Below are 23,933 nucleotides of genomic sequence, written 5' to 3'. Positions count from 1 at the left end.
AAACACACAGAACAGCGAAACCACTACAATCACTCAGGTTCAAGCAATATGATACCTTGGAATTTACTTCGATGCAGATATGAACTGGAATAGTCACATAAACCATCTACACAACAAACTCCGAACAATAAGTAGCAAACTCTACAGGTTAAAAGACATAGTTCCCACACGCCTAAAACACTAATATGCAAAGCACTATGCCAAAATATGCTAAGATACGCTATAACAACATATGCTTTCTGTGCACCCTACAAAGTTAGCGATGCATCAAGACATTTCAAGTTATTGTGGGTGTGTGCATGCGTGCGTGAATTTATCAATCAACGGCTGTAGTGGCAATCAAACCTATTAAACATCAGCGTACTTCCCAAAACAACAAACAAATCAATAAATAATAACTAGCTGGTATCATCTTCAGATAAGCTTAGCAAATAAGTTTCGAGGATGAAAGCTGAAAAATTACATCTCATCCAAATCAATAAAAAAGGGCGGGGGAAATCCATATTTTTACCAATTATCGAGATTTATCGATATTTTACCAATTATCGAACTTGTCGCAGTAAAAAAAAAAAAAAAGATCCTAGCTACGAATTTGCCATAGGTACCAAATACCTAGCTATGCTACTGTCAACAGTAATAGGAAAAGTGTTGAATAGATTAAACTTCTGGAGTGAAATTCTTATAAAAAATTAATATATCTTGAACGCCTCCTGTAGAGACGAACACTTCCCTTTAAATCATGCTAATTATGAAAGAATTTTATCAGCCTTTTTCATTTCAAGAGAAGCCAAGTCGTTGATATTGATTACACGGCAGTGAAGGATTTTTTATCAGTAAAAAAGTCCACTTGCTTTCGATTCTACAACAACAACTTGTAACCTTACATTCAAAACATACACAACTGTCTTTTGTTATGTTCCAGAAACTCTTTTTTTTTTTTTTTGTTTCATTTCGAAAAAAAAAAAAAAAAAGGCAAATCAGAGAGAAGAATACACGCAATTAACAGATACACATACCGGCCACTGAATTAGAAACTTTTATTTAATACCGCACTGGACTCCCTTTAATGGATCTACCAAAACACAGATCCTCTTCAATTCCTTTTGCATTGTTGGGTGAGATTATGGGTCGGGAACAGCCTTCATTAAATGCTTCGGTCAATTCCGTACAAGCCTTCTCAGACAACGGTAATCTTGTTTCCTGACGGACTGTCTTAGGACCTCAGTTACATCTCTTAGACACGTGTGGGTAATTTTTTCCACTATTAAACACCGGATATCTCACCTTTTTGAGAACCCAGTCAGCTCTGCTATTTTCAAAATCGTCGCCTCCAGCCAGACGACTACAATGGTCCCAAATTTCAATTCTTTGTGAGTGTAATTTTAAGAAACAATTTAAGGACTTTGGAAGAGGATGGAAATGAGAGAGAGACTCAAACTTAGAGTAATTACTTAAAATTATTTTTTTCTGTGGGCGCAAAATTTATACGAAATTTTATCACTTAATTTAATCCTCGAATTGATTTCTCCAAAAATCCGCAAAAGAAAGAATGTCTCCCGATAAAGGAGAGTATATGGAACAGATGTTCTTTGACGTCATCGTTTTCTGTAGAAATTGACCTCATTATGTAGTAGGATGCATGAACTCTTGCTCATTCCCTACATTATTACTCTGGAAATTCAGCTTCAGATAATTGATGAAGACACATGACCTAATTACCGATGCCATAGAAATGCTTCTCTGGTTAAAAGGAAAACATGCTTGGTGCGCTGCTTTTACTGTTGGAATTGAAGTTCACTTAAGTATTGGCAAATGATGGAACACGCACCAAATTACTAACACCTGCTTCAATTACGTATATTCTCAACAAGACATTCTCAACGTCGATAGTCAAAAAGAATGGAATGAACACCAATAACTCGACAATGAAGACCTGGGAAAACCAGCAATACGATGGGAAAACGAGAAAAATAAAATATTTAATCATTTATATTTTTCTTTAAGATGATTCATCATTTCACATCATTGATATTGGTATAGTTTTTCAAGGAAAAAATAATATACTATTAGTTTTTTGTATTAGACCGCTCATTGGTTGGAACTGGGAAGAGACACGTCACACATAGGAGCAATTACAACCGTGATAGATCACCTAATGCAGTGCCTAGTTTTTAATGGTTGTTTGTTCAACAGTTATCTTCTGTAGATAGTTTTCATTGTGACCAATATGAGAATAGCTGGGAAGTTTGCTTTGCAACATATTTCAGTTAACTCAGAATATTGTGGAACATCATTAATGTTTTACTAGATTTTGGTTGCTTAATACTTTGTTCTAAGGTTATAATAATCTAATACATGTTGGAGAGTAGTGTATGTAAAAGACAAAAAAGTTAATCTTTATTTATAAAATTGAAATAAGTTTTTATGCACGAATTGTAATAGCAAACAACTATTATTGTTCTATCAGAATAAACGTCACTATCATAGTTTAATTATATATGAAATAAAAAAGTATTCTACATATTTTATGTTTGTGAAACAGTTAACGGATGTTAAATTAGTTATCAGAAACGCATAAAAGTGTATGCGTCAACTTTATTTATTTATTTTAATTAGTTTCGTTTTTTTTTTCAATTTGTTTGCATTCTTGTTTGTATATAGACAGATCTCTACTTTTTCCACCCCGACCAGTGTGCAGAATATGGTCTTATTTATCCCTAAATCAAACATTGGGATTTCAGCCATTATTAGAAACATGCGTTCCTCACAATGCTTTCCTGCTTTATACTTTATGATTAAACTAAGAGGCCTGCTGACCCTCCGTATGATTTCGCGTAGATTGGAATTTTTACGATGCTTTTTCTTTCCTGCTGATTCGATATTCGTTCTTCAGTCATATTTTCGATCCGATGAGGCTTTCCTAAATGTAAACCTTGTTAGGCCGATTTGCTTACGGAAACGGCGTTGACGCTTTCTATTTAACTTCTTATTTTTAAAGCGATTGTTGGCTAACAATAAGATTTTTCTTATTGCTAACACTGAGCAAGAGGAGAGGGCGGATCCCTATGGACTCATTGCGAATTTTGACATGTCAAGGTTAAAGCATTAGTCGATCAATCGCATTGGCTTTTCCCACGAACTCAGTCCAGACATAACGAAGGGCCACGCTTCACAGACTCTTAACTGTTTCTCAGACTTAGCAGAACTTGTTTTGTTTTTAGATGAAGAGAAACAAGGACTCAGATATGTTGTTGAACGAACAGGAAAGTTTTAACAAATACAACAACAACAAAACATAGGAGGAACTTTTCCACTGAAACCTGTCTAATGAAAGAAAAACTTCTTGGAAAATGAAATTTATATACAAAACAAAGAAATATCCTACTACAGGTCAAGACTATGTGCATACTAGTAGTCAGTTTCTTTCTTTCTCTCTCTTTTTTTTTTGCTTTGATAAGATATATATACGTAACATGAAATACAATTTCGAAGACGCTTTTTAATATTGAGCAGGATGTGGGGAAGATAAAGTCACTATCTTTCCTTAGAGAAACTGCATTTTTTCGTACACTTTCAAGCACATGATATTGCGGTGGTTAACCAAACAATAGATGTTCGACTAGCATGGCGACGAGTTTAAAAAAATTACATATGGAATAAGGAGGTAAATTTTAGTAACAAAGCAGATCCATATCGCAGGTCCGTTATTATAAAATATATTCATAAAAAAAGAACTCCAAGTTAAAACATAAAAATTACCAATCCCCCCACCCCTCAAAGTCCTTTGTTTTACTTCTCTAAGCTTATTATTGCCAAATTGTATAATTACAATGTGTACATTGCTGAAAAAAATTAAAATAATATGCACGTTACTGCAATTTTTCGAAGTTTTAGTGGAACTTTCATTGACATAAGTACTTTTAGACGGTTTTTTTTTTTTTAACGTAGGGTCCTTTATTTTTAACCCAAAGATTTTCTTTTGAAGATACTTTTAGTATACGTTACATCTGAATTCTTGGACCTGATATCACTTTTATTATCGTTATTATTTCTTGTATTGTTCTCTTAGGCACTTCTTAACCTCAAAACCTCAATGGGCTTAAATATATTCTGTTATTAAACATATAAAAACCAAGTTATAAACGTGCAAGGCTTTCCCTGTTTCCTTCGTTCACTAAATTATCTTCGAGCCTTCTATACAATTGAAAGTGATGTCAAAGTTAAAAATATTTACTAGAATTTGTTATTTGAGAAACATTACATTTCTAAACAATGATGACATTTGAAATCTACGATTTATGGAAAGGTCTTGGAATAAATTAATATAAATATACAAAAAACAATGCTGTATACATTTTAAGGAACCTCTTGCCTTTAAGAACTTTTGACCTCAATAGTACTAAGTGAAAGGGATAAGAAAATGGAAAACTGTTTGCCGGAGGATAAGCACTCATGGGAAAGTTGTCTCATCGTACCGGTTCATTATCTACGTGAGGGACAATGTCCTGCAATGAAAATATTCCAGGCAGGCTATCCCATCCTTAACTGTGTCACTTCTCAATGAGGTAATGTAGGGCAGAAACAGACCCCCCCTTCCTTTATAAACTATAATTTTCTATAGTGAGAAGTAATATTTAACGTATCCGTTAAGAATCTGTATAAACATTTCCTCAAAAAACCTGAACAGATACGGGAAATGATGAGTACGGGTGCATCCTTGCAAGATTGATCGTTGTTCCGGCTTACCAGCTAGATTCCATTCCAACTGAACAATAGATTTAAAACCTGTATAGCCACAACCAAACATTCATTTTATATCTCTCCTTTGACAAATAAACTACCTGTAGATTTAATCTTGATATTTTATCATCCACAAACAAAGGAACATCTTCATATACTGTAGATTAAAACTTTTGATTAATCTTGAATGTTGTTCCATCAGTACTTCCTGCTTAGGCAGATCCACCTACTCATACTCTTCGATATATTAATAAATCATTTTTACCACGACTGTAATTAAAAAAGCGAAGAAAGTATTCCATTGTTAGTGACCTTCGAATGTCCACATATGGTTTGGTGCTACTGAGTTGACGGAAGGAGAACCTAGAAATTGTATAGGATTCCTTTGATAAACGGCGCTAATGGATTTTTCTACAATTTGCTGTTAATGAACGACTGACTTCATGTCAACAGACGAATAATCAACCTCTTTTAACCGGTTAGACAGGTGTAAGTACTACGTATAATTAATTCCAAAAATATTCGGAATCCATTTTTGCTCTTTTGTTTAAGTGTTTCGTTTATATGTTTCATATTGTTTCAAGGATGTAGTGGAGAATTTTATATTCACTCACAAATTATCCAGGTGTAATAGAGTCAGTCTCAGTATGTTTTCCATGTTGTCTAATTGATAAGTTGGCTTCCCATTTTTATATTTCATGAGAATTACAAAAGTGTTTTTTTTTCTTCCTCTGAAAGATTGATTGTATTGAACATGATGGGATTTTCTATAAAAGGTGAGGTTTCAATCATCAAAGCGCATCTACAGTAGGAGACCAATATAACGTCAAAAATATAACACAAGAGGCAATGGAAATTTTGAATAATTACTTTATAAGCAGTTCCTTAACTCTTACAGCTTCTTTTCAATTAAATCTATTATCTTTCAACTAGAGACGTTTAAAAGGTAATCTATCAAATCCTCTAATGCAGTTTCTTCAATCAGTATCAATTTTTCCAATAGTATTACGATTAAACTAGATTAAACTATGAGTCGAATCATTATTGTCTCTTTGTACATGCCTAATACAAACTATGCTGTTTTGGTGGATAAGGTTATACTTCCATCGTATTAAGGCGTAGTTGAAAACCAAAAGAGAGCGCTAGTATCGTGAACAACAAAATATATCCAGATACTATAATGAAAAGTGATTTATTGAAAAAAAGAGAATATTGGAAAAATCTGACTATCCAAATATTTCCTAGAAAAATCTGACAGAATGTGATCAATATCGGAGAATAGAAGTTTATAAGTGGATGTTAAATAACGCAGCCCACCTTGTTGACAAATCATGTGTGTAATTATATGAAGCAAAGTTTAAAAATGGCTGCTATATATAAACAGCTCTGTTTATTGGGCCAATGTCGAACGCCTCTTAACATACTGAACTGTGGAAGTGAGCCAAATGGTATAGCGTGGGTTGTCATTAGCTCTCTCATCTTTTTTTTTTTTTTTTTAAATAGCTTTTTTCTTTATTTAGGTGACAGTTTCTAATTCTGAAATCTTCAGCGGCCTTATCAACTTCTGAATTAGTATTCTCAGACTGTAGACCTAAACGACCATGGGTTTTTTCATGTAGGGTGTGGCGAGAGATAAACTCTATTTCATGAAAATAATATTAGTATTGCTAACATACACCACTATTTCATAGCGAAGTGAACCGATACGTTTTTTTTTGGGGGGGGGGGAGCGTGCTGTAGAATCTATACGCTAATGTTTATTTGTTTCTGATGAGATAATGAGTGATGTCTCTACAAAGCAAGTACAATTTGTACTTGCTTTGTAGAGACAATCCTTTTAATCCTTTGTAGAGACAAAGGATTAAAACAATTTTTTTTCTTTTTTAATTTTCTTGTTTTTAAGTATATTGACATTATCATGATTGTTATTACACAAATACAGTATTAACATAAAAATGTATGTACAGTATATGCTAGCAGTATTAATATAACATCTCCAATAGGGTTGAAAGATTATGTGTCTGCTAAGATAGAGATACGATGCAGGTGTTATTGTTTTTTAACAGTATATGCTTGGTGTCTGTCTTCACATGAAACGAAGTTGTTTTCAGAATGAGCGTGCAAACTCTGGGTGTCTCTTTACACCATGAAGTGGTTAAATTTAGCTCAATGACAACAAGGACTATGAAAAAGGAAAAAAAAAAGAATACTCAAGGAGCAACAGGATTAGGTTAGTATTTTTACTGTCGATTCCACTTTTATCTCTCTTTTTAAAGCAGAACTGAATAATCCAATTATGATGGTTAGCATCGTGTGGCAATGTTGGAGTGAATAAAAAGGCTAACATAATACAAAATAACTCTCATTTGTATTAGTACAGCAGTTCAGGAGGAAATACAAAAGAAACTGCGAAATGTACTTGAAGATATTAACCTAACAATCTCCCCTCCACCACCATCACACACAGACAGGTTCAAACTTTTGATTTGGAAAGTTATCTAGGACTCAAAGAACATTCATTACTTTCCAACTCAAAAATTAGTTAGCTGGTTCATACAAAGGCGACAGGGTTTTTCCTCACAGGAAACTAAACTCAGATTTTTACTTCTTCAAAACAGACGAAACGTCATAGAATGTACGACTTGACTTGACAGACACAGCAGATTATGGGAACATCATCACCGCCCTGTCATACCGAAGCTTAGATTTATAAGAAGCCAAGCTGCTTGGACGTAAAAGAAAATGGGATGGGATGCTTTGAAAACCTTTTTCATAACAGAGAAAAATATTAAAATAATTAAATCTTCTTGCATCTGCTAGGCATTTGTTAAAAATAGATTTACTTGTACATTGTAATATTATGAAAAAAGGTTTTCAAAGAATCAAATTGATCTTCGACCAATTCTTAACTATGATCGCCTTTACTCTTCCTAAAATGAGCAAGATATTTGAGTAAGATGGCGTAGCCGATATTCAAAATCCAGAAATAGAACATCTCTTACTTAGAAGCTGCTTCTCGGTGATGCGTAAGAACAGATTGATAAACATGATATGTTAAAATATTCAAAACAGCTACATACTTCCTACTGCGAATTCATTTTTCCTCAACTTTTGTTTTAAATCACCGTTGCCGAGAGAAGGAGTCTAACACTTTATAATCCAGCCATTCTGAGTTCATTGACCATTCTTGATCTTACATTAATTCCATGTGTTTCAAACCACGAACAAAGGTCAAGTGATCTTGTTATGGTTGAGAATGATTGAAGTGGAACATCCATCCATCAAAATCTCTACATTATTCGAAGAATTTCTATAGATCTCTTATTTTCAACGAAAAGCAGAAAACCTAAAATGTACATTTTGGTTTTCACGCAAAGATTCAATATTGGCGAATTTAAAAGAAGAGAGTAGACAGCGATTCTAAGATAAGTTCCTATATTATACTTTTTTCACCAATTTAAATTTATTAAAAAAAATCTTTAACACACTTATCTAAGGATGCAAAACTCGAGGGATTAATGACGTAGCTTTTAATCTCTAGTTATGTCACAATAGGATTCTAGAAAGTATGTTTTTCACACGATTCACACTATCGTTCTTAACTAAATAACCAAATCCAAAAACCAACAGAAATTTGAACAAAAAATGTTTCGGCTATCAGAATATAGGTAAGTATTTCGTATCAACATAGTAGCAAGATCGATAAATAGATAAATAAACAGAGAGAGAGAGAGAGAGAGAATAACGCTGCATTGCATGCACAATAAGTCATTTTTCACGCAAGAATGACTATGTTGAACTTTCATTTCCGAAGATTTTTTCCTTTTTTTTCCCTATTATCGAAGTAAAGTCAGATTTACTTCCTTGTCACGTGCTGTTTTAATCTATTATGTTCTACCCGCATCTTTCACTTAATAAGCTGATGTAATCTGTTACTTTAGGTAGTTAATGTATGTAGTTAGGTGGCTTACTTCTCAAATGCGGTGTTAGTTTTATCAGGGTTCACGACCTTCGTAACTTGATAAAGAAGATAATGACACGAGTTTTAACCATTCCGTTTAGAAGTGACATGTGTTTAAAGTTTGATAGCATCTCCTTACTAGTTACGTGTGAGGATTTCGCTAGGTCGGAAGCTTATTGTTGGATGTCCTATTTTTATGATTTTGTTTTCTCAATTTTATGAAACCATTCGTTTTATCTGAGCCGCATGTCAAATATAACAACATTTGCAACTTGGACAAAACCGGAGATGTTACACTAGTATTTGATTTTAAAATAATTTAATATATAATTTTTATTTATTCTTATTTTAACGAAACTTTCTAGCTCAATCGGACGTGATGAAGCCCTTTATTTGGAAAGATCCGAGTTCAAATCTCGTCTGAGATTCGAGGTGACTGTTTGTCCTCCTGCCCAATACGCAAACCCTAGAGAAATCCCACAGTGATAATACTATGAGGAGTAACATTAATCACCTTTTCATGATATAAATTAGGTTTATGTAAAGCCGTAACGTGGCTGTGGTATTACACCGAACTTGCAGAATATTAGATGAGAGCTTTAATATTTTACCAGAAGTGTTGAGTCGCACTTTTTGCACATAACTCTCGTGGCAGTTTATTTGCTACTTAAAAACAAACCCAAATAAACTACGCCTAATTATCAATTACGGCAGGTATAACTAATACTGGTGTATGTCTCATCTACCATATACAGTATGATATATATTGAGTAGTGAGAATATTGGAATCATCTCCATACTAAATGGAATCCATCATTAACACTTGACTAGCGACACACAGTAAGGTATAAATAGTGATGGATTCCCTCTGTGAGAGTGTCTGTGCAGTATATGTGATAATAGGCAGGGGAGCAATATAGAAAGAGAAATGAGAGTGGTAGCTAGAGGAAGGGAGTAAGTATAACTGCCACTCTGAGAAGATGGACACGCGTAAAAGTATATTGGGTATGCCATGAGATGTGATGAACAGAAAACATAAAGATAACCTCAAACATATCGACGGAAACAGTTAATTAATTCGAGAGGCAGACTAAGAATCCACTAAATCGTAAAGTCCAGTAGAGTGCTATAATTAGTCAAATAATCATGCGTGCAAACTAAAGATTACATTGGACTGAACGCCATGCATCTAACATTGTCCATAATTGAGTATAACAACAGCCAACAAAACAAACAGATACGGCCAAGATGGGCGAAGGAAAATCAGCATTGGACACCAGAGGAGCGGCGCGGCAGAGAGAGAGAGAGAGAGAGAGAGAGAGAGTAGTGAGAGAGAAAGAGAGATTCATAGGGACAGAAGGACAAGAGTATTGCGACAAAATATACAGTCATGGTAGGTTCTGGTATGTGGTGGAACGGGATATTCTTGACAAGGAACTGCCGACAGCAAATCTGATGGAAGTGTAGGAACTCATTATGTTCGCTTGTGAAAGAATACCTGTGAATGTTTTTGAAACCTTGTAGAGTCGAATTCGTCGGCTGTCGAGGTGGTTCTGAAGGCTCACGGTTTCCTAACATACATTTGGATGGGTATGACTAATAAACTGGCATCCAGTGTATATTGAATCCGTGTCATACGAAGATATCAGTATTTCCCCTTAGAGAAACTCAGGATTTTACTCTTTGCAAAACATGCAAACCCACCACATGAACTAACGCAGACCTCATAAGTTGATTCGGCATAATTCCAAACAATCTGGATGTATATTGAATCCAATTTGCCTTTGATTGAAAGATGATGAAAAAACAATCTCCTCCCAAACATACGATGTTGAGGAGCTGTTCAAAACAGCTGTCACTGCCTCTGCACTCTCATGCTGTGGCAGAAAGCGGCTCGGCGTGGCGAAGGGCAGTGAGAAAAGGACACCTTGGTGGAACCAAGAGGTCCAAAATGCTGTCCGGGCAAAAAAAAGGAGGGCTACCTAACATGGCTTAGGGTCAGGTCACCTGAGATGCGTTTCTAGTACACGGAGGCGCGAAAAGCTGCTGCTGAGGTAGTAAAGACAGCAAAGCAGAAGGTTTGAGAATCCTTTGGAGAAAGATTAGACTCATCCTATGCAAATGCAAACAAAGTATTCTGGCAGACCATTCGTCGCTTTCGAGGGAGAAAATCGTGCACAGAAAGGGCAATTAAGCCCTCTGATGGCGCACTTTTAACAACCGAGAAGGATGTCTTCCACAGATGGAGGGAATACTTTCAGAGCCCTTCTCAACCCAGGTGGCACAGCAGCTGTGGACATCCAAGAGGTGCAGATCGGGGCAATGACTAGTCTCACAGCAGAAGAGGTCCATTTAGCAATAAAATCGCTAAAATCGGGCAAGGCTGCTGGCGATGATGAAATTCGCCCCGAAATGCTAAAAGCCTTAAATCGAGACGGTGTTCTCTGGCTGACTCGAGTGTGTCAGGCTGCTTGGATATCTGGGCGAGCACCAAAGCAATGGCAGACAGGCATAATAATACCAGTCTTCAAGAAGGGAGACTAGAGAGATTGCAGCAACTATCGTGGCATCTCTGTGTTCAGCCTGCCTGTGATAGTATATGCTAGGTGCCTGGAAAGAAGGTGCAGGAGCATAGTTAAGTCAAAGCTCCAGGAAGAACAATGTGACTTTGGTCCTGGTAGAAGCACAACTCACCAAATCTTCACTTTAAGAAATCTTGGGAATATACCAAGAATGTCTACACATGTTTTGTGGACTTGGAGAAGGCATATGACTGGGTTCCTCGGATAAGCTTTGGCATGTAGTACAGGAGTATGGAACGAGTGGCCAACTATTAGCCGCCATCAAGTCCCAGTATGAATGGCCGGAGTTTTGTGTAAGGGTAAACAGCACAAATCTCAACCTTTCACAGTCTCCGTTGGTCTCTGCCAAGGGTTTGTTCTGTCACCCCTCCTTTTCATAATATTTATGGATTGGATTGATAGGCACATCCGAGGCAGTGAGTGTGTCAGAATTGGAAGATTAGCATTGGACAACTGCTTTTTGCAGATAACCTAGTTCTGCTTAGCTCTTCCACAGATGACCTCCAACAGACCGTGGATAGGTTTGTAGATGTTTGTGCAGAAGCCGGGATGACGATCAGTGTGGTCAAAACGGAAACATTTGTGGTCTCAAGACCACTCAAGATCCCAGTGTACTCTACATGTGAGTGGAGGTCCACTGAGGCAGGTGGAGAAGTTTAAATACCTTGGATCCACATTCACGAGTGATGGAAAGTGGGACGTAAAGCTAGATACTCGAATTGGCTCAGAAAGCGCAATATTACGGGAGCTTGGCCGTTCGGTAGTATTGAAGCGGGAGTTAAGCCAGAAGGCAAAGCTGGCTTAACAATACAGTCTATGTCCCCCATCCTCACCTATGGTCATGAGAGCTGGGCAATGACCGAAAGAATGCGGACACGAATCCAAGCGGCTAAAATGAGGTTCCTGCGAGGGGTTGCGGGAATGACAAGACTCGACGGAGTCAGAAGCTCTGCAATTCGGGCAACCCTCAATATCAACCGTTGCTTCTCCGTGTTGAGATATCACAGTTACGATGGTACGGGCACCTGGTCAGAATGCCACAAGAGAGGCTTCCCCAGCAGGCTCTCTTTGCCAAGCCAGAGGGTGGGAGGCCACGTGGAAGGCTAAGGACTCGCTGGATATATTATATCCAGAACCTTGGGTGGACACGTATTGGAGTCCCACCAGAACACCTGAGCTTGGTAGCCGAGGATCGTGACCATTGGAAGTTTCTCTTCCAATGGTCACGAGCCAAAGGAAAAGTGGGCTTTGAACATGGATGGATGAAATAAAGTTATTAGCTGAATTTATATCAATTATTATGTATTTAATGAGTATACAAAATTCGAGAATAGTATGTAGTTTTACTGAAGATTACGTTTCAAATTTTATTTTAAGAACGTTTTCAAAAAAAAAAAAAATTGAAGTTGCAGTTCTTGGACTATTACAGAACTGACTTTTAATACGCGATAAGCTTTTATTTTATTTTATTATTTTTTTAAAGCTCAGTTTGAATGTTATTCGTTCTCTGTTTCAAATTGTTCTATTTCTGTAAAGTCTATTCTTTTAATCTACAATAATTATGTATGACATTATTTATAATATCTTTCACAATTCTGTATTCTTTTGCAAGTCACAGTGTGTAAATATGCAATAAAGAGATTATTTATTTGAAAATACATATTATTTTTAACTACCTTTAACTTTTCCAGATATAGTTATCTTTTTATAATTATCTATCAACCGTGTATCTGTATTTCGGCGTAATTCTGTATCTATGCATTATCAAGTCCATAAATACAATAATCGAAAATAGACTACTGAGCCATTGCACGGATTTTGTTTCAATGGCAAACATGAGACTGAGATAACGCATTGTTAAAAAAAAAAGGCTGAATACGCTAGACTGCCAGTGTTTTAGACTGCAATTTTAAAAATGTACGTGGGTCGCATGGTAAAATTTTTCGGGCCACATGTTTTCTGCTTTAAACTATCTTGGCATTAATTCAAATCAACACAAGCCCCCCCCACACACACATACACACTCAATACACATACATACACAAGTTCGCCCTTTCAGTGAAAAAGCACAGGAGCAAAATAAGATTGTAAAAGAACAATTAATGGGCCCTTTGGGCAGTGGCTCATTTATAACCTTGCCAAATATAGGCCTACAATGCAAAATTACGAAAGGATCCACATATCAAAGTGTATTTTTTAAATATTGTCTGTTTTAAAAGTTAACAGCAGAATATTTTAATATGCATTATTAAAATTCTTATTAATTTTAATTCTAATAAATTTTAATTTTAATAAATAATAAATGGGAATTTATTATTTATTAAAATTAATAAATTTTAATAAATGAAAATAAAAAATTATGTTAATGAAAATAAAAATGAAAATAAAAATTATTATTAAAATTTTTAATGGCATTTAAAAAGTACACACACACACACACACTTCTGAAGTATTGTTTTGATGTGTAAGAACTTTTGGCATACTAAATGGCGACATGTTATTTGGCGACGTTCAAGCAATGATCTTCTGGCATCAGTTTGCCACACGACCATCCTTACAATGAAATAACACTTTATAAGGTTAACACTTGCGAACCATATCAGCCAATAATACAAGCCATGCAATTAATTAATTTACTAGCAATTAACGAATAGTGAAGTAAAAATAATACAGTTTAATAACGATTTGCTTTCTACGAGAGGAAATATGCACTGATTACTGCGCCACCTGGTATGCAAGAACTTACTGTTGCTAAAGCAAAATTACGCCATATCCGTTTCAACTGAACGAGATCATTGTTTTGTTATATGTATATTTATTATATACAGTACACGGAAAGAGAGACAGAGAGAGAGAGAGAAGTTATCGTTGTAATGCTCAGTTTAAAACGAGAATCGGATAAAAATGCAGGTTTATATAATAGAGCGAAGTGTCTAAGTTACTCCAAGATAGATGATCCTTCGATTAATGTTCTCGATGTGTGAGACTGTTAGTTCTGTAGAAACCTTACTGAATCGATACAGATGAGAACCGACTGAATATTCTGTAACCTGCTACTACTATTTTTCACCTTAATATGATTTCTTCCTGGATTCCTTTAACTGATGTTTTCTATCAATAAAAACAGAACTTCGGAGCTACTCAAGGAGTTTGTTGGCTGGTCGCAGAACTCGAACCTTTATGACCATTTGAAAAAAAAAAAAAAAAAAACTCGTTTTAATTCAAATTCATGAATGTTGAAGCTACTGTGCTTGTGATGTTCCGTTTTTTAGAAGAAAAAAATTATGCTGCTTCTTCATTAGCAGACATAGCAAAGTTTGCTAAAAATACACTTTAGATCTTCGTCTAAAATTGGGTGGCATTTAAGAAAATGAGAAACTATTCAGCTATCTGTGTATGCCTCGCATCTGCATCTCCATATGTCATGATGGCTGATCGCAATTGTCCTAGACTGAATTTTGTGGTTAACTGCTAACAAAGGCAACCGCATATGATATTTGACAATATCTCCTAAAGGTGGCAGCTTGACTCAGTCGTAATTTGAAGACGAAAGTTCTTCATAATCCTGTGTAGGTCGCGAAAAACGTTTATAAGGGCATTTATCAAGTGAAGATGTGCCGTCTCATAGAATTGTGCAAGGTTTCCACTTCGGAAATTAAGTTTTTTTGGAAAATTAAGGAAATTGAACAAAAACATCCAGTAGTCTATAGCTTATCTTCCTGATATTTGCTTCGGTTCTAATTCGGGAGTACGTGCTCGTTTGCCTATCATTTTATTCTATCATATAATAAGCAGAAAAAAAAAAGCTTGGGTTGGTTTACTTGGAATTATTTCCAAAGCGTCAAAGGGCATCAGGTTATGTTTATCAGTAGCTTGTATTATTGAGTTTATTTGTTTGTTCGTTTTTGTGGTGGGAAAAGCCAAGTTTCTGGGCGGGGAAAGAAAAGGATCTTGCCACCCGTTCGTCTTAGACTGGTATAATTCAACTTCGACCGAAATGGCCTAGAAAGAGTTCCTGTAAGAAGGAAAATAAAAAAAATAAAAAAAAAAAGAAAGAAAGAACCTATAAAGCGAATCAAAACTGTGCATCATGTAAGTAAACAGAAGTTCACAAACGAAACAGAGTGGATAGGAAAAATCGTCATTAATACTCCTACATTTAACACAATTTTAAATAGAGTTTATGATCCCTTTTTTTAACTATTCAAGGAAGTGAGTTATTTATTTATTTTTGTAACAGACTAAATTAGAGTAAGTTGATGGATATAGAGCTTCCAGTAGCGTGAATTGGAAAAGAATGAAAAAAAAAAAAAAAAACTTGTTGACAATGGATTTGAAGTCGCGAACAATTTAATTTTAAAAGAAAGATTGTAGGATTTTGTTCCGAAGAACTGAAGTTTTTAAATAATACTATAAAATATACGTATTTCAGTATTTTCTCGAAACTCAGAGTGAAAATTTTCTCGTTGTTGTGATACAGTGCTGTTCAGCAAAGTGATAAGCAGCTTATTATATCATTGATATTTATCACTCATATCCAAGATGCCAATCTCTTATCCACCCTTACTCCCTGTGATCCAAATTTTTGAACCAATCGTAGCACTATGTAAATTGATTGATTACTGGTGTATTATTATGCTGAAACTGTCGTGTATTATGGTTTTTCAGTTGTTTCCAGGCATGTCATAGTCATTGTAAAGCAATACAACGAAACAAGTTTCGTTGCATGCGAAAAAAAAAAGGGGGGGGATAAGATTTACCGAAAAGCATCTTTTGATATGCGTTTCGTTTCGTCTAATCCGTAGCATCTATGGTATTTGTTTTATTTCTCTCTCTCTCTCTCTCTCTCTCTCTCTCTCTCTCTCATGTACTCATATATTCTAGAATAATCAATTGTATCGAAATTTTTGTGATATTGCATGTTTCTTCATTGGAATTACTTTAGTAGCAAAATTAAGCAAACCAATACCAAATGATATCTTACAAACGGCAAAAGACAAATCGTTCCAAGTATATACAAACCAAAAAAGACTGCGATTCAACTGTGATAATGAACCATGCCATTATAGAATAATGCTGTTGAGAAAGACATCTTTTTCTGATTATTTAGATTATTTCGATGCTTATTATGATCCTTTCACTCATTTTCACACTTCTTTCAATTGTGAGAATATATATTTTTCATATTAGACCTAACCTCAAACCTCTATAAACCTGTAGCACATTTAGCACCACCAGCTATTCTGAGAACCCTACTCTAGAGATCCAACCTAGTATTTTTTTTCCTTAAATCACTTCAGGCTTCCAGTAAGAGATTTCGCACTGGAAAAAACTATTGGAAAATATGGGGAGAAAAAAAAAGAAACCAAAAAATTCATATTGTTGTTGTTGTTTTTTCTTTTTAAAGATATAGGCATAGATTTATTATAGTCTGTATTATAGCATTCAGTCTACGTGGTAAGTTTTGCACGTATTTCTGACATATTTCACAGGAAATTAAATCCATTCTTCAAGCTGAACTGCTTGAAGAATGGATTTAATTCTTCAAGCAGTTGAGATTATAAGCCCTACTATAGATATTTTGTGGGGAATTGTTTCTATCATGCATTTGCGTGCATTTTACTTCAAACCGAACATGATACATACTATTTTTTTTTTTTTCTTCAAGTGCGCTTCGACTGGAGAATTTTAATACTTTAAAAAAAGGTATCTTAGTATCGTCCTGGGTTTTCTAGCATTGAAATTGAGAAATCAGAAAGAGAAAAAAACATCATCCAACATTTAAGAAGCTGATTACTAAAAATACATATCAGGGTATTTAATTTTTAACGTATAATGCACAGTAGTATCATCACCAAAATGGAATGATTTGTATTCCGTAAAACATCATGGATGTTTCATTATCTTCATCCGCTTGTTATTTTTATTATGTTTTGTGTCATAACTTCAGCAGTAGCAAATGTACAGTCGTGAGCAAAAGATTGGTGTCTCCCGCGCAGAGTGAAACGTACCCAAATCGAACGCAGACGGTAAATAGGAAGACATCGGGCTTCCCAACAGCGTATTGCAATCGATGAATGGGTAAATGTAGCAATCTTAGCGACTTTGATCATGGACGTATTATATACGCAGGAGAGATGGGTCATTCTATCGCCCAAGTTTTAAGAATCCTAGAGTTCTCGAGGACAACCTTATCAAAGGTCTACAGCGAGTATATCATCAACGGACTTACCAGCCAGCGACCAGCGAGCAACTGGTAGCCGATTACACGTCATTGATGATTGGGATGACGTAGACTGTCCAAGCTCGTACAGAACAACCGCAGGGCAACGGCAGCACAAATCACATCCAGTTTCAATGGCGGAGATCCAAGCAGCGTCAGCGAGTAAACGGTATGGCGTTCCTCCAGTACCCTCCGGCATCTGGTGGAGTCATTGCCCTGCGGTTGGTCTGTACGAGCTTGGACAGTCTACGTCTATCCCGATCACCAATAAAACGTGGATGAAATCTGTAACAGTTTGAATTACATCTGTTTTTATAAATTCTCGGAATCAAAAGCTAAAGCAGGGAACCAATCAAATCACACAGCGACTGCCATAATTCTTGTTACATTTACTAAACAGAACTTTTACTTACAGTGTAGTACCAGCAGAATTGTGCATTTGTAGTATGTTGGCTTATAAGTAGAAAGAATTTTCTTATTTATTTTGATGGTTCAAGGTACACAACAATCATTAAAAAACAACGAAATTTAAACGGTCCTAAACTTGGAAAAAAAATAGAATGTGGTTAGTCAACTGTTACAAGAACAATCATAAATAAAAGTAAGAAAATTGGTGATGAAGACTGTGGTGGTAGGCGATCAAAATGTAGTTCTATCCGTGACAGTTGGAAACTCTTACAATTATCATTAGGAAATTGGAAAAATGCAACAGAACTATTAATCTGATACCGTAGACAGGAAAGAAAAGACTTATCTGGAAGCAGACATCGACCGTCAGTCAACAGAATTGTTATTAGCAAAGCGTCTTCATTTGTGATTGCACTTACACAGGAAATGCAACACCAACAATACAGTATTGTCTGTATTTTTGGATCAACAGAACGGTTCGTCTTGCTTGTTAAATTGTCAGTTGGCTTCTGACTAGACGCCGCTGACATCAGCAATGCATCGATACTGTTTAAAATGCAAACCATCTCCTTGTAATAAATCACTGCAAGAGACACTCCACATTAGTACATTCACTTTGAAATGACTTCTGCAGTGCAATAAATTCTTCCCACATTAGCCGAAGTACTGAACTCCCAAGCTATTTGTTATCCACTTTTTGTCATCTTTAATCAGGAGAAAGAAAGAAAAAATTAGTTTTAACTAGTTTTATACTTGAAAAACCAGCTTTTAGTCAAGGACATAAACGAGTATTTTCAAATTATACGGAATAACATTTGTTTATAATAGTTAAAATAGCTCATTAAATCGTCTATTTTGAATCTCATAATCTCGTTTGCATATTTTCATTGTTTATCTAATGGACGTTATTTTCATAAATATCTTCATAAAAGAGTCTTCACAGAAAAGCTAATCATTACTTAAAACATAATGACTTTCTACTCAGACTTTTTTTATTATTATTTCAAAACAGATTTAACGTAGATAATGTAGTTAACGTAGACATAATGTACTAGTCTCGTATCTTTAATTAACTCAGTTGTCATTTCACCAAATCAAACTTACCTATTTACGCTTTTATTCACATTGGATTAACTCTTAAAGTCTTGGCCATCATTTTTTTTTCTTTAGCATATTATATGATTATGAACATTTTAAAATATAATTATTTTAAAATGATCATAATCATTTTAAAATAATTGTTTATTTTTGTGTCTCAAAATGTCACGCACAGTGACATTTATTGGGAAATGTATGTTGTATAAGAAGGATAATGAATGATTGCCCATGTTCGGTGATGAAGGAATTTTTGAAAAAGTTGGCTGTACGTGAACAACAAATTGTCAAGAATCAAGCGAATTTTCAAGTGTATCAAAAGTGGGTCATATAAACGTTGCAACACTTCGCAAATATGATTTGGCTTTGACTGTGTGATCAATGTTAGAAAATCGTCTAGACTGATGTTGTCAGGTGCATCATTGACGGCCCGTCCATGTTTGCCTACTTACATTACCAGCTTAAGAGTTCGAAGTAATATTTCTCCATTATAATCCCGAAGCCATATCTCATTGTGCTAAAATCTCACTGTGCTCTGACGTCATCACAGTACCCTAAAGTACTTGGGAATAACCCTCGACAGGTCTCTGACATTTAAAAAACACCTCATGAACACATCGGCTAAAATCAAGACCTGCAACAATATAATTCAGAAACTGACCGGTCTTGGGAAGCCTCTGCGACGACGCTTAGATGCTCAGCTCTCGACCTTGTATTTTCCACCGCCGATTAACATGTGGATTAACAGCGCACACACACCCACCTGGTTGACAAACAGATCAATAACACCATGCGCCTTATTTCAGGGACAGTTAAGAGCACCCCCACAGAATGGCTCCCTATTTAAAGCCGTATTCCTCCCCCACCATTGAGAAGAGCCAACGCCTTATACAGGAAGTATAGAAAGATGCAGGAAAACCCCTATCTTTCAGTGCATAGAGATGTTTCAAATCTAATAAATAGGTTGAAATCGAGATATCCTCCTGTTAGTACTGCTATAAGGCTGTTGGAGGATAATTTTGACATCAATCAAGAGTGGAGACGCCAATGGGAGTCATTTGCAGGTCCAGACTTGCAGAACCTTCCATGCATAGAAGAACAACCACCTGGATATGACCTTCCACGCAAAACTTGGGTTACCCTAAACCAGCTAAGGACTAACCACGGTCGACGTGCAGACTTTTTTTTTACGTGTCAGAATATTCGTTCCCCACAATGTGACTGTGATAGTGAGAAGCAGACCATTCGTCATATTCGTCAAGAATGTCCACTGAGAGCCTACGAAGGAGAGGAACAAGATTTCCTGGTTCCAATATCTGCGACCTTCGACTGGATTAATCTTAGATATAAACTTGTAACATCTGACTGACAGAAGCATCTTAAATTTTCGTATTTGTAATTTTTACTGATGCTGTTTGTATATTTAATGTGTTTGTGTTATATACATATATTTAGAGATGTCGAGTTTAGACACACACACACACATGCACATTCCAAATCAATTCAGTGGATACAAAGAGTGATATTAGTGTTCTAAAATTTACATAGTTATTTTAATAATATTTAAATTCGAGAGTAATTTCTAGAATAGCGTAGCTCTTATCGTAATGATACTTTGCTTTATATTTTTATCACTTTTTCGAAAATAATTTCGAAATCAAATCTCCCTACCATTTGAATTGTATTGCGTCAAACATTACTGATTTAATTTAAAATTATCGCATTTTTTGTTTTGTATTTACGGTATTCTGTGTTTCTTTTATTTATTTTTTTTTATACTTTAAGATTTCATAATCAGCTATTCTCAAGAATGCAAAGAAAATTGGACTTCTGTACAAGTTGGTGTTATCAAGTGTTATACTTTCAGAAAAGTAACGACAAGAAATTCGAAATCTGTTAAGGGTGTCGCTTGGTGTCATGCGTGACTTCGAACACCAGGGTAGAACAGTTATACTCGCAGTGTCTATCTGTGACTTTGTTTCAAGAGCATTTCACCATATTTTGTAGCTCTGAAATGACTTTGTAGAATGATTTCATTTTTGTATTTAGATTGCATAGTAGCGACATGGAAAACAAAACACAAACGTAATATATAGTTAAAATGTACCAACTTTCACTTATTTAGTTGATAATTTTCGTAACACCCGTAGCAGGGTGTAGCAGGATCCGTTCTGTAGCAGGATCCGAACACAGTTCAGATCCTGCTACAGAATTTATTTTCCAGACATTTAGGAAGGATTGAAACAGTCCAGACGTATACATCTGCCTTCTTTCACTTATTATAATGAGAATAAATTCAAGCTATGAAATAGATACAGAGTCACGAGATTGGCATTGCACTATTTAGCTGCTATGCAGTATCATTTGTCTATAGAAGTGGAGAAGAAAAACTTAATTTGTATATGTATAAAGCAGAACAAAATTATTAAAACAAAACAAAGCAAAAAATATCTTAGTACTTGTTATAAATTGATACCACAAAGATGTTATAGATGTTTTCAGTGAAAAAAAAATGCATACTTAGAGAACATTTCTGCTCTGCTCAGAAAAACTACTCAGATCAGTAAGACTAGAGCTACACGACTAAGACTGAAAGTAGTGGCATGTTGAACAGAAAATTCCAGTGATAGATGACCCCGATATGGTCTAGTCTTGCGCATGCACAGCAAGGAACAAACAAAGAACTATAATTGTATACGTTATTGAATCGCAGTAGTGCTTAATTCTAGTATTGAGTACTATTATGATTTAATGATAATGTTATATAATACTCTGAATACCTTGAAAATAATCAAGCAACTTTATCAGGTTCCTCTATGACGAGAGGAACCTGATAAAGGAACAAGAGGAACCATTTTTTCAATCAAATGGCGAGTTAGTCGATCTCATATGGAGAACCCCCCCCCCCACACACACACCTGAAAACTCGGGGCTTTCGTTTCTCAAAAACAGGCAAAAAGGCCATAAGAACACACGCAATATACAGACACAGGATACTACGGAAATAAAGGTGAAACAACTTAATCCATCGGATCTGGTTTCGAACGCCTGCACGGTAAAGTGCGGGTCCACACGTAAGCATAAATCAGGAAGGAAGGAAGGAAATAACGAAGAATACAATTCTGAACAGAGTGCTGATTGTGATGCTATTTGCAATCTTGTAAAACTAAGTGGAAGATTAAGCTATTATAGACGGTTTGAAGAAGAATTAAGCCAATCACATAAATATTTTCTGGAATTCTAAGAAATACGAAAAAAAAAGAAGAAGAAGAAAATGAGACAAACAACAATATCTTCAATAGCCAGAAAAAATTTTTGCCTACTGGGACATTTAAAAAAATCCAGTATGATAAAATCGTAAAACAGTAGCTTCATTCCTCTCCCCTCCCAAATACAGTTCTGATTTGCTACCACAATAATCGTAGAAACACATCTACCTTCTTTAATCAGCTAGCTATCTCTACTTAACTCTGCTCCTGTTTAAATAAGGGCGCGGAACATCAGCAGAAATTGAGTTTGTACGCGGTTAGGAAAGGGTTGAGAGTTAGATTTTTTATCTCACAGAGCAGGAACAGTTTGCCTTGAAGTGGCGAGTGCATCAAGTGAGAATGAGTTTAAGAGACGCTGAGACAGGTGTTGTCGGTGACATATGGACTTCCTGGAGGTTTAATAATGATAATAATAATAACACCGTGGGCGTTTGAGTGTTAAACGAAACCGTGCCCAAGAGATCAAACATGGAACTTTTTGTAAGCAACTTTAAACCTCTGACAAGCAGGCTGGTCGTCTCGTCGTCTCATCGTGCGTGTGTGTGTGTGTAAACAATACTTACGAATTATCAAAGAAAGAGCCATATGGCTTAATTCCAGCAATGTAAAAAGGAATAGGAGATATTAAAGATTCAATCTTATTTCAAAGCCGACTATATATATGTAGAAACTATATATCAGGCCTGCACAACTTGATTGTCTTTGAGGGCCAAACCCAACTTGGACCACCTGACCAAGGGCCAGATCACTTCGGACCTAGAATCTTAAACTAGTCCACTGCAGCTAAACTTAAGTAAATTTGTTAGCTGGTCTACAGTAAATACTAATTAATATGCATATTCCAATTTTTTAGAGCGTTACAATTAAAATTATAATCAAAATTATTTACAAACAGATATAGCTGCAAAATTTCTCAATAAACACAAAGTTTACTAATAATTTCACTGAGAATATCGCACTTATTCTCAGTGAAATATCAGTGAAAGAAATACAATGTGACACATTGTATTTCTTTGTTGACACTATTTTATTAAAATTTGGTGCCATGTTTGAAGTGGCCGTTCTTAATATGGCCTCTAAATTGATATCACTTAAAGATGAACGCTGCTTGGTTTTGTTCAAGTTCATGACCGAAAATGTTTGTTCACAAGTATATGTGCTCCCAAACATTCAAAATATCTGGTAGGCAGTATCCAACAAACTTTTAAATTTATCCTGATCCAGAATAGAATAAAACTCTTGTAAAGTACTCTCTCTATGCTTTACCCGATAGTTTTCAGAACACTGGAGATCAATAACTTCCATCTGGAGTTCGACATAGATTTCCTGCTTCGACAGAAAATGTATCCTCAATCACTTTTATGCGGGCTTCGTCTTCATTACTCAATGGCATTCTTTTCTGAAACTCCTCACTTAGAAGTGATATGTGCTTCTGATATTTAACACCCACCAAAACACGGATCAAAATAAATAGCATTGCGGGCCGCACACGGCCACAGGGTCGTATGTTGTGCAGGCCTGCTATATATGAACATAGCTTAGTTTGCACTACTTAAAAGACACCGGTTGCTATGAAGCGTATCTCTTTGATAGTTACTTTCACTCACAGACCGAGAGTCCAATTATGAAAAATACTCCTTGAAAAAAGGATTGCT

General features: G+C 35.7%; 1 protein-coding gene across 1 annotated transcript in view; it reads right to left on the bottom strand.

Annotated features, from left to right (window-relative positions):
• Nucleotides 1-17,705, bottom strand: part of LOC150097511 (uncharacterized) — a 51,637-nt gene extending 33,932 nt beyond the window's left edge. Inside the window, exon 1 of the mRNA XM_090406940.1 lies at nucleotides 17,516-17,705. Coding sequence (XP_090263066.1) covers nucleotides 17,516-17,705 — 190 coding nt within the window. The remainder of the gene's footprint in view (nucleotides 1-17,515) is intronic.
• Nucleotides 17,706-23,933: the final 6,228 nt, after the last annotated feature.

Source organism: Typopeltis vanoorti, chromosome 17 (assembly GCF_054136105.1).
Source record: "Typopeltis vanoorti isolate ZY-2024b chromosome 17, IOZ_Tvanoo_1.0, whole genome shotgun sequence".
Lineage (NCBI taxonomy): Eukaryota > Metazoa > Arthropoda > Arachnida > Uropygi > Thelyphonidae > Typopeltis > Typopeltis vanoorti.
This window is presented reverse-complemented; position numbering and strand designations above follow the sequence as displayed.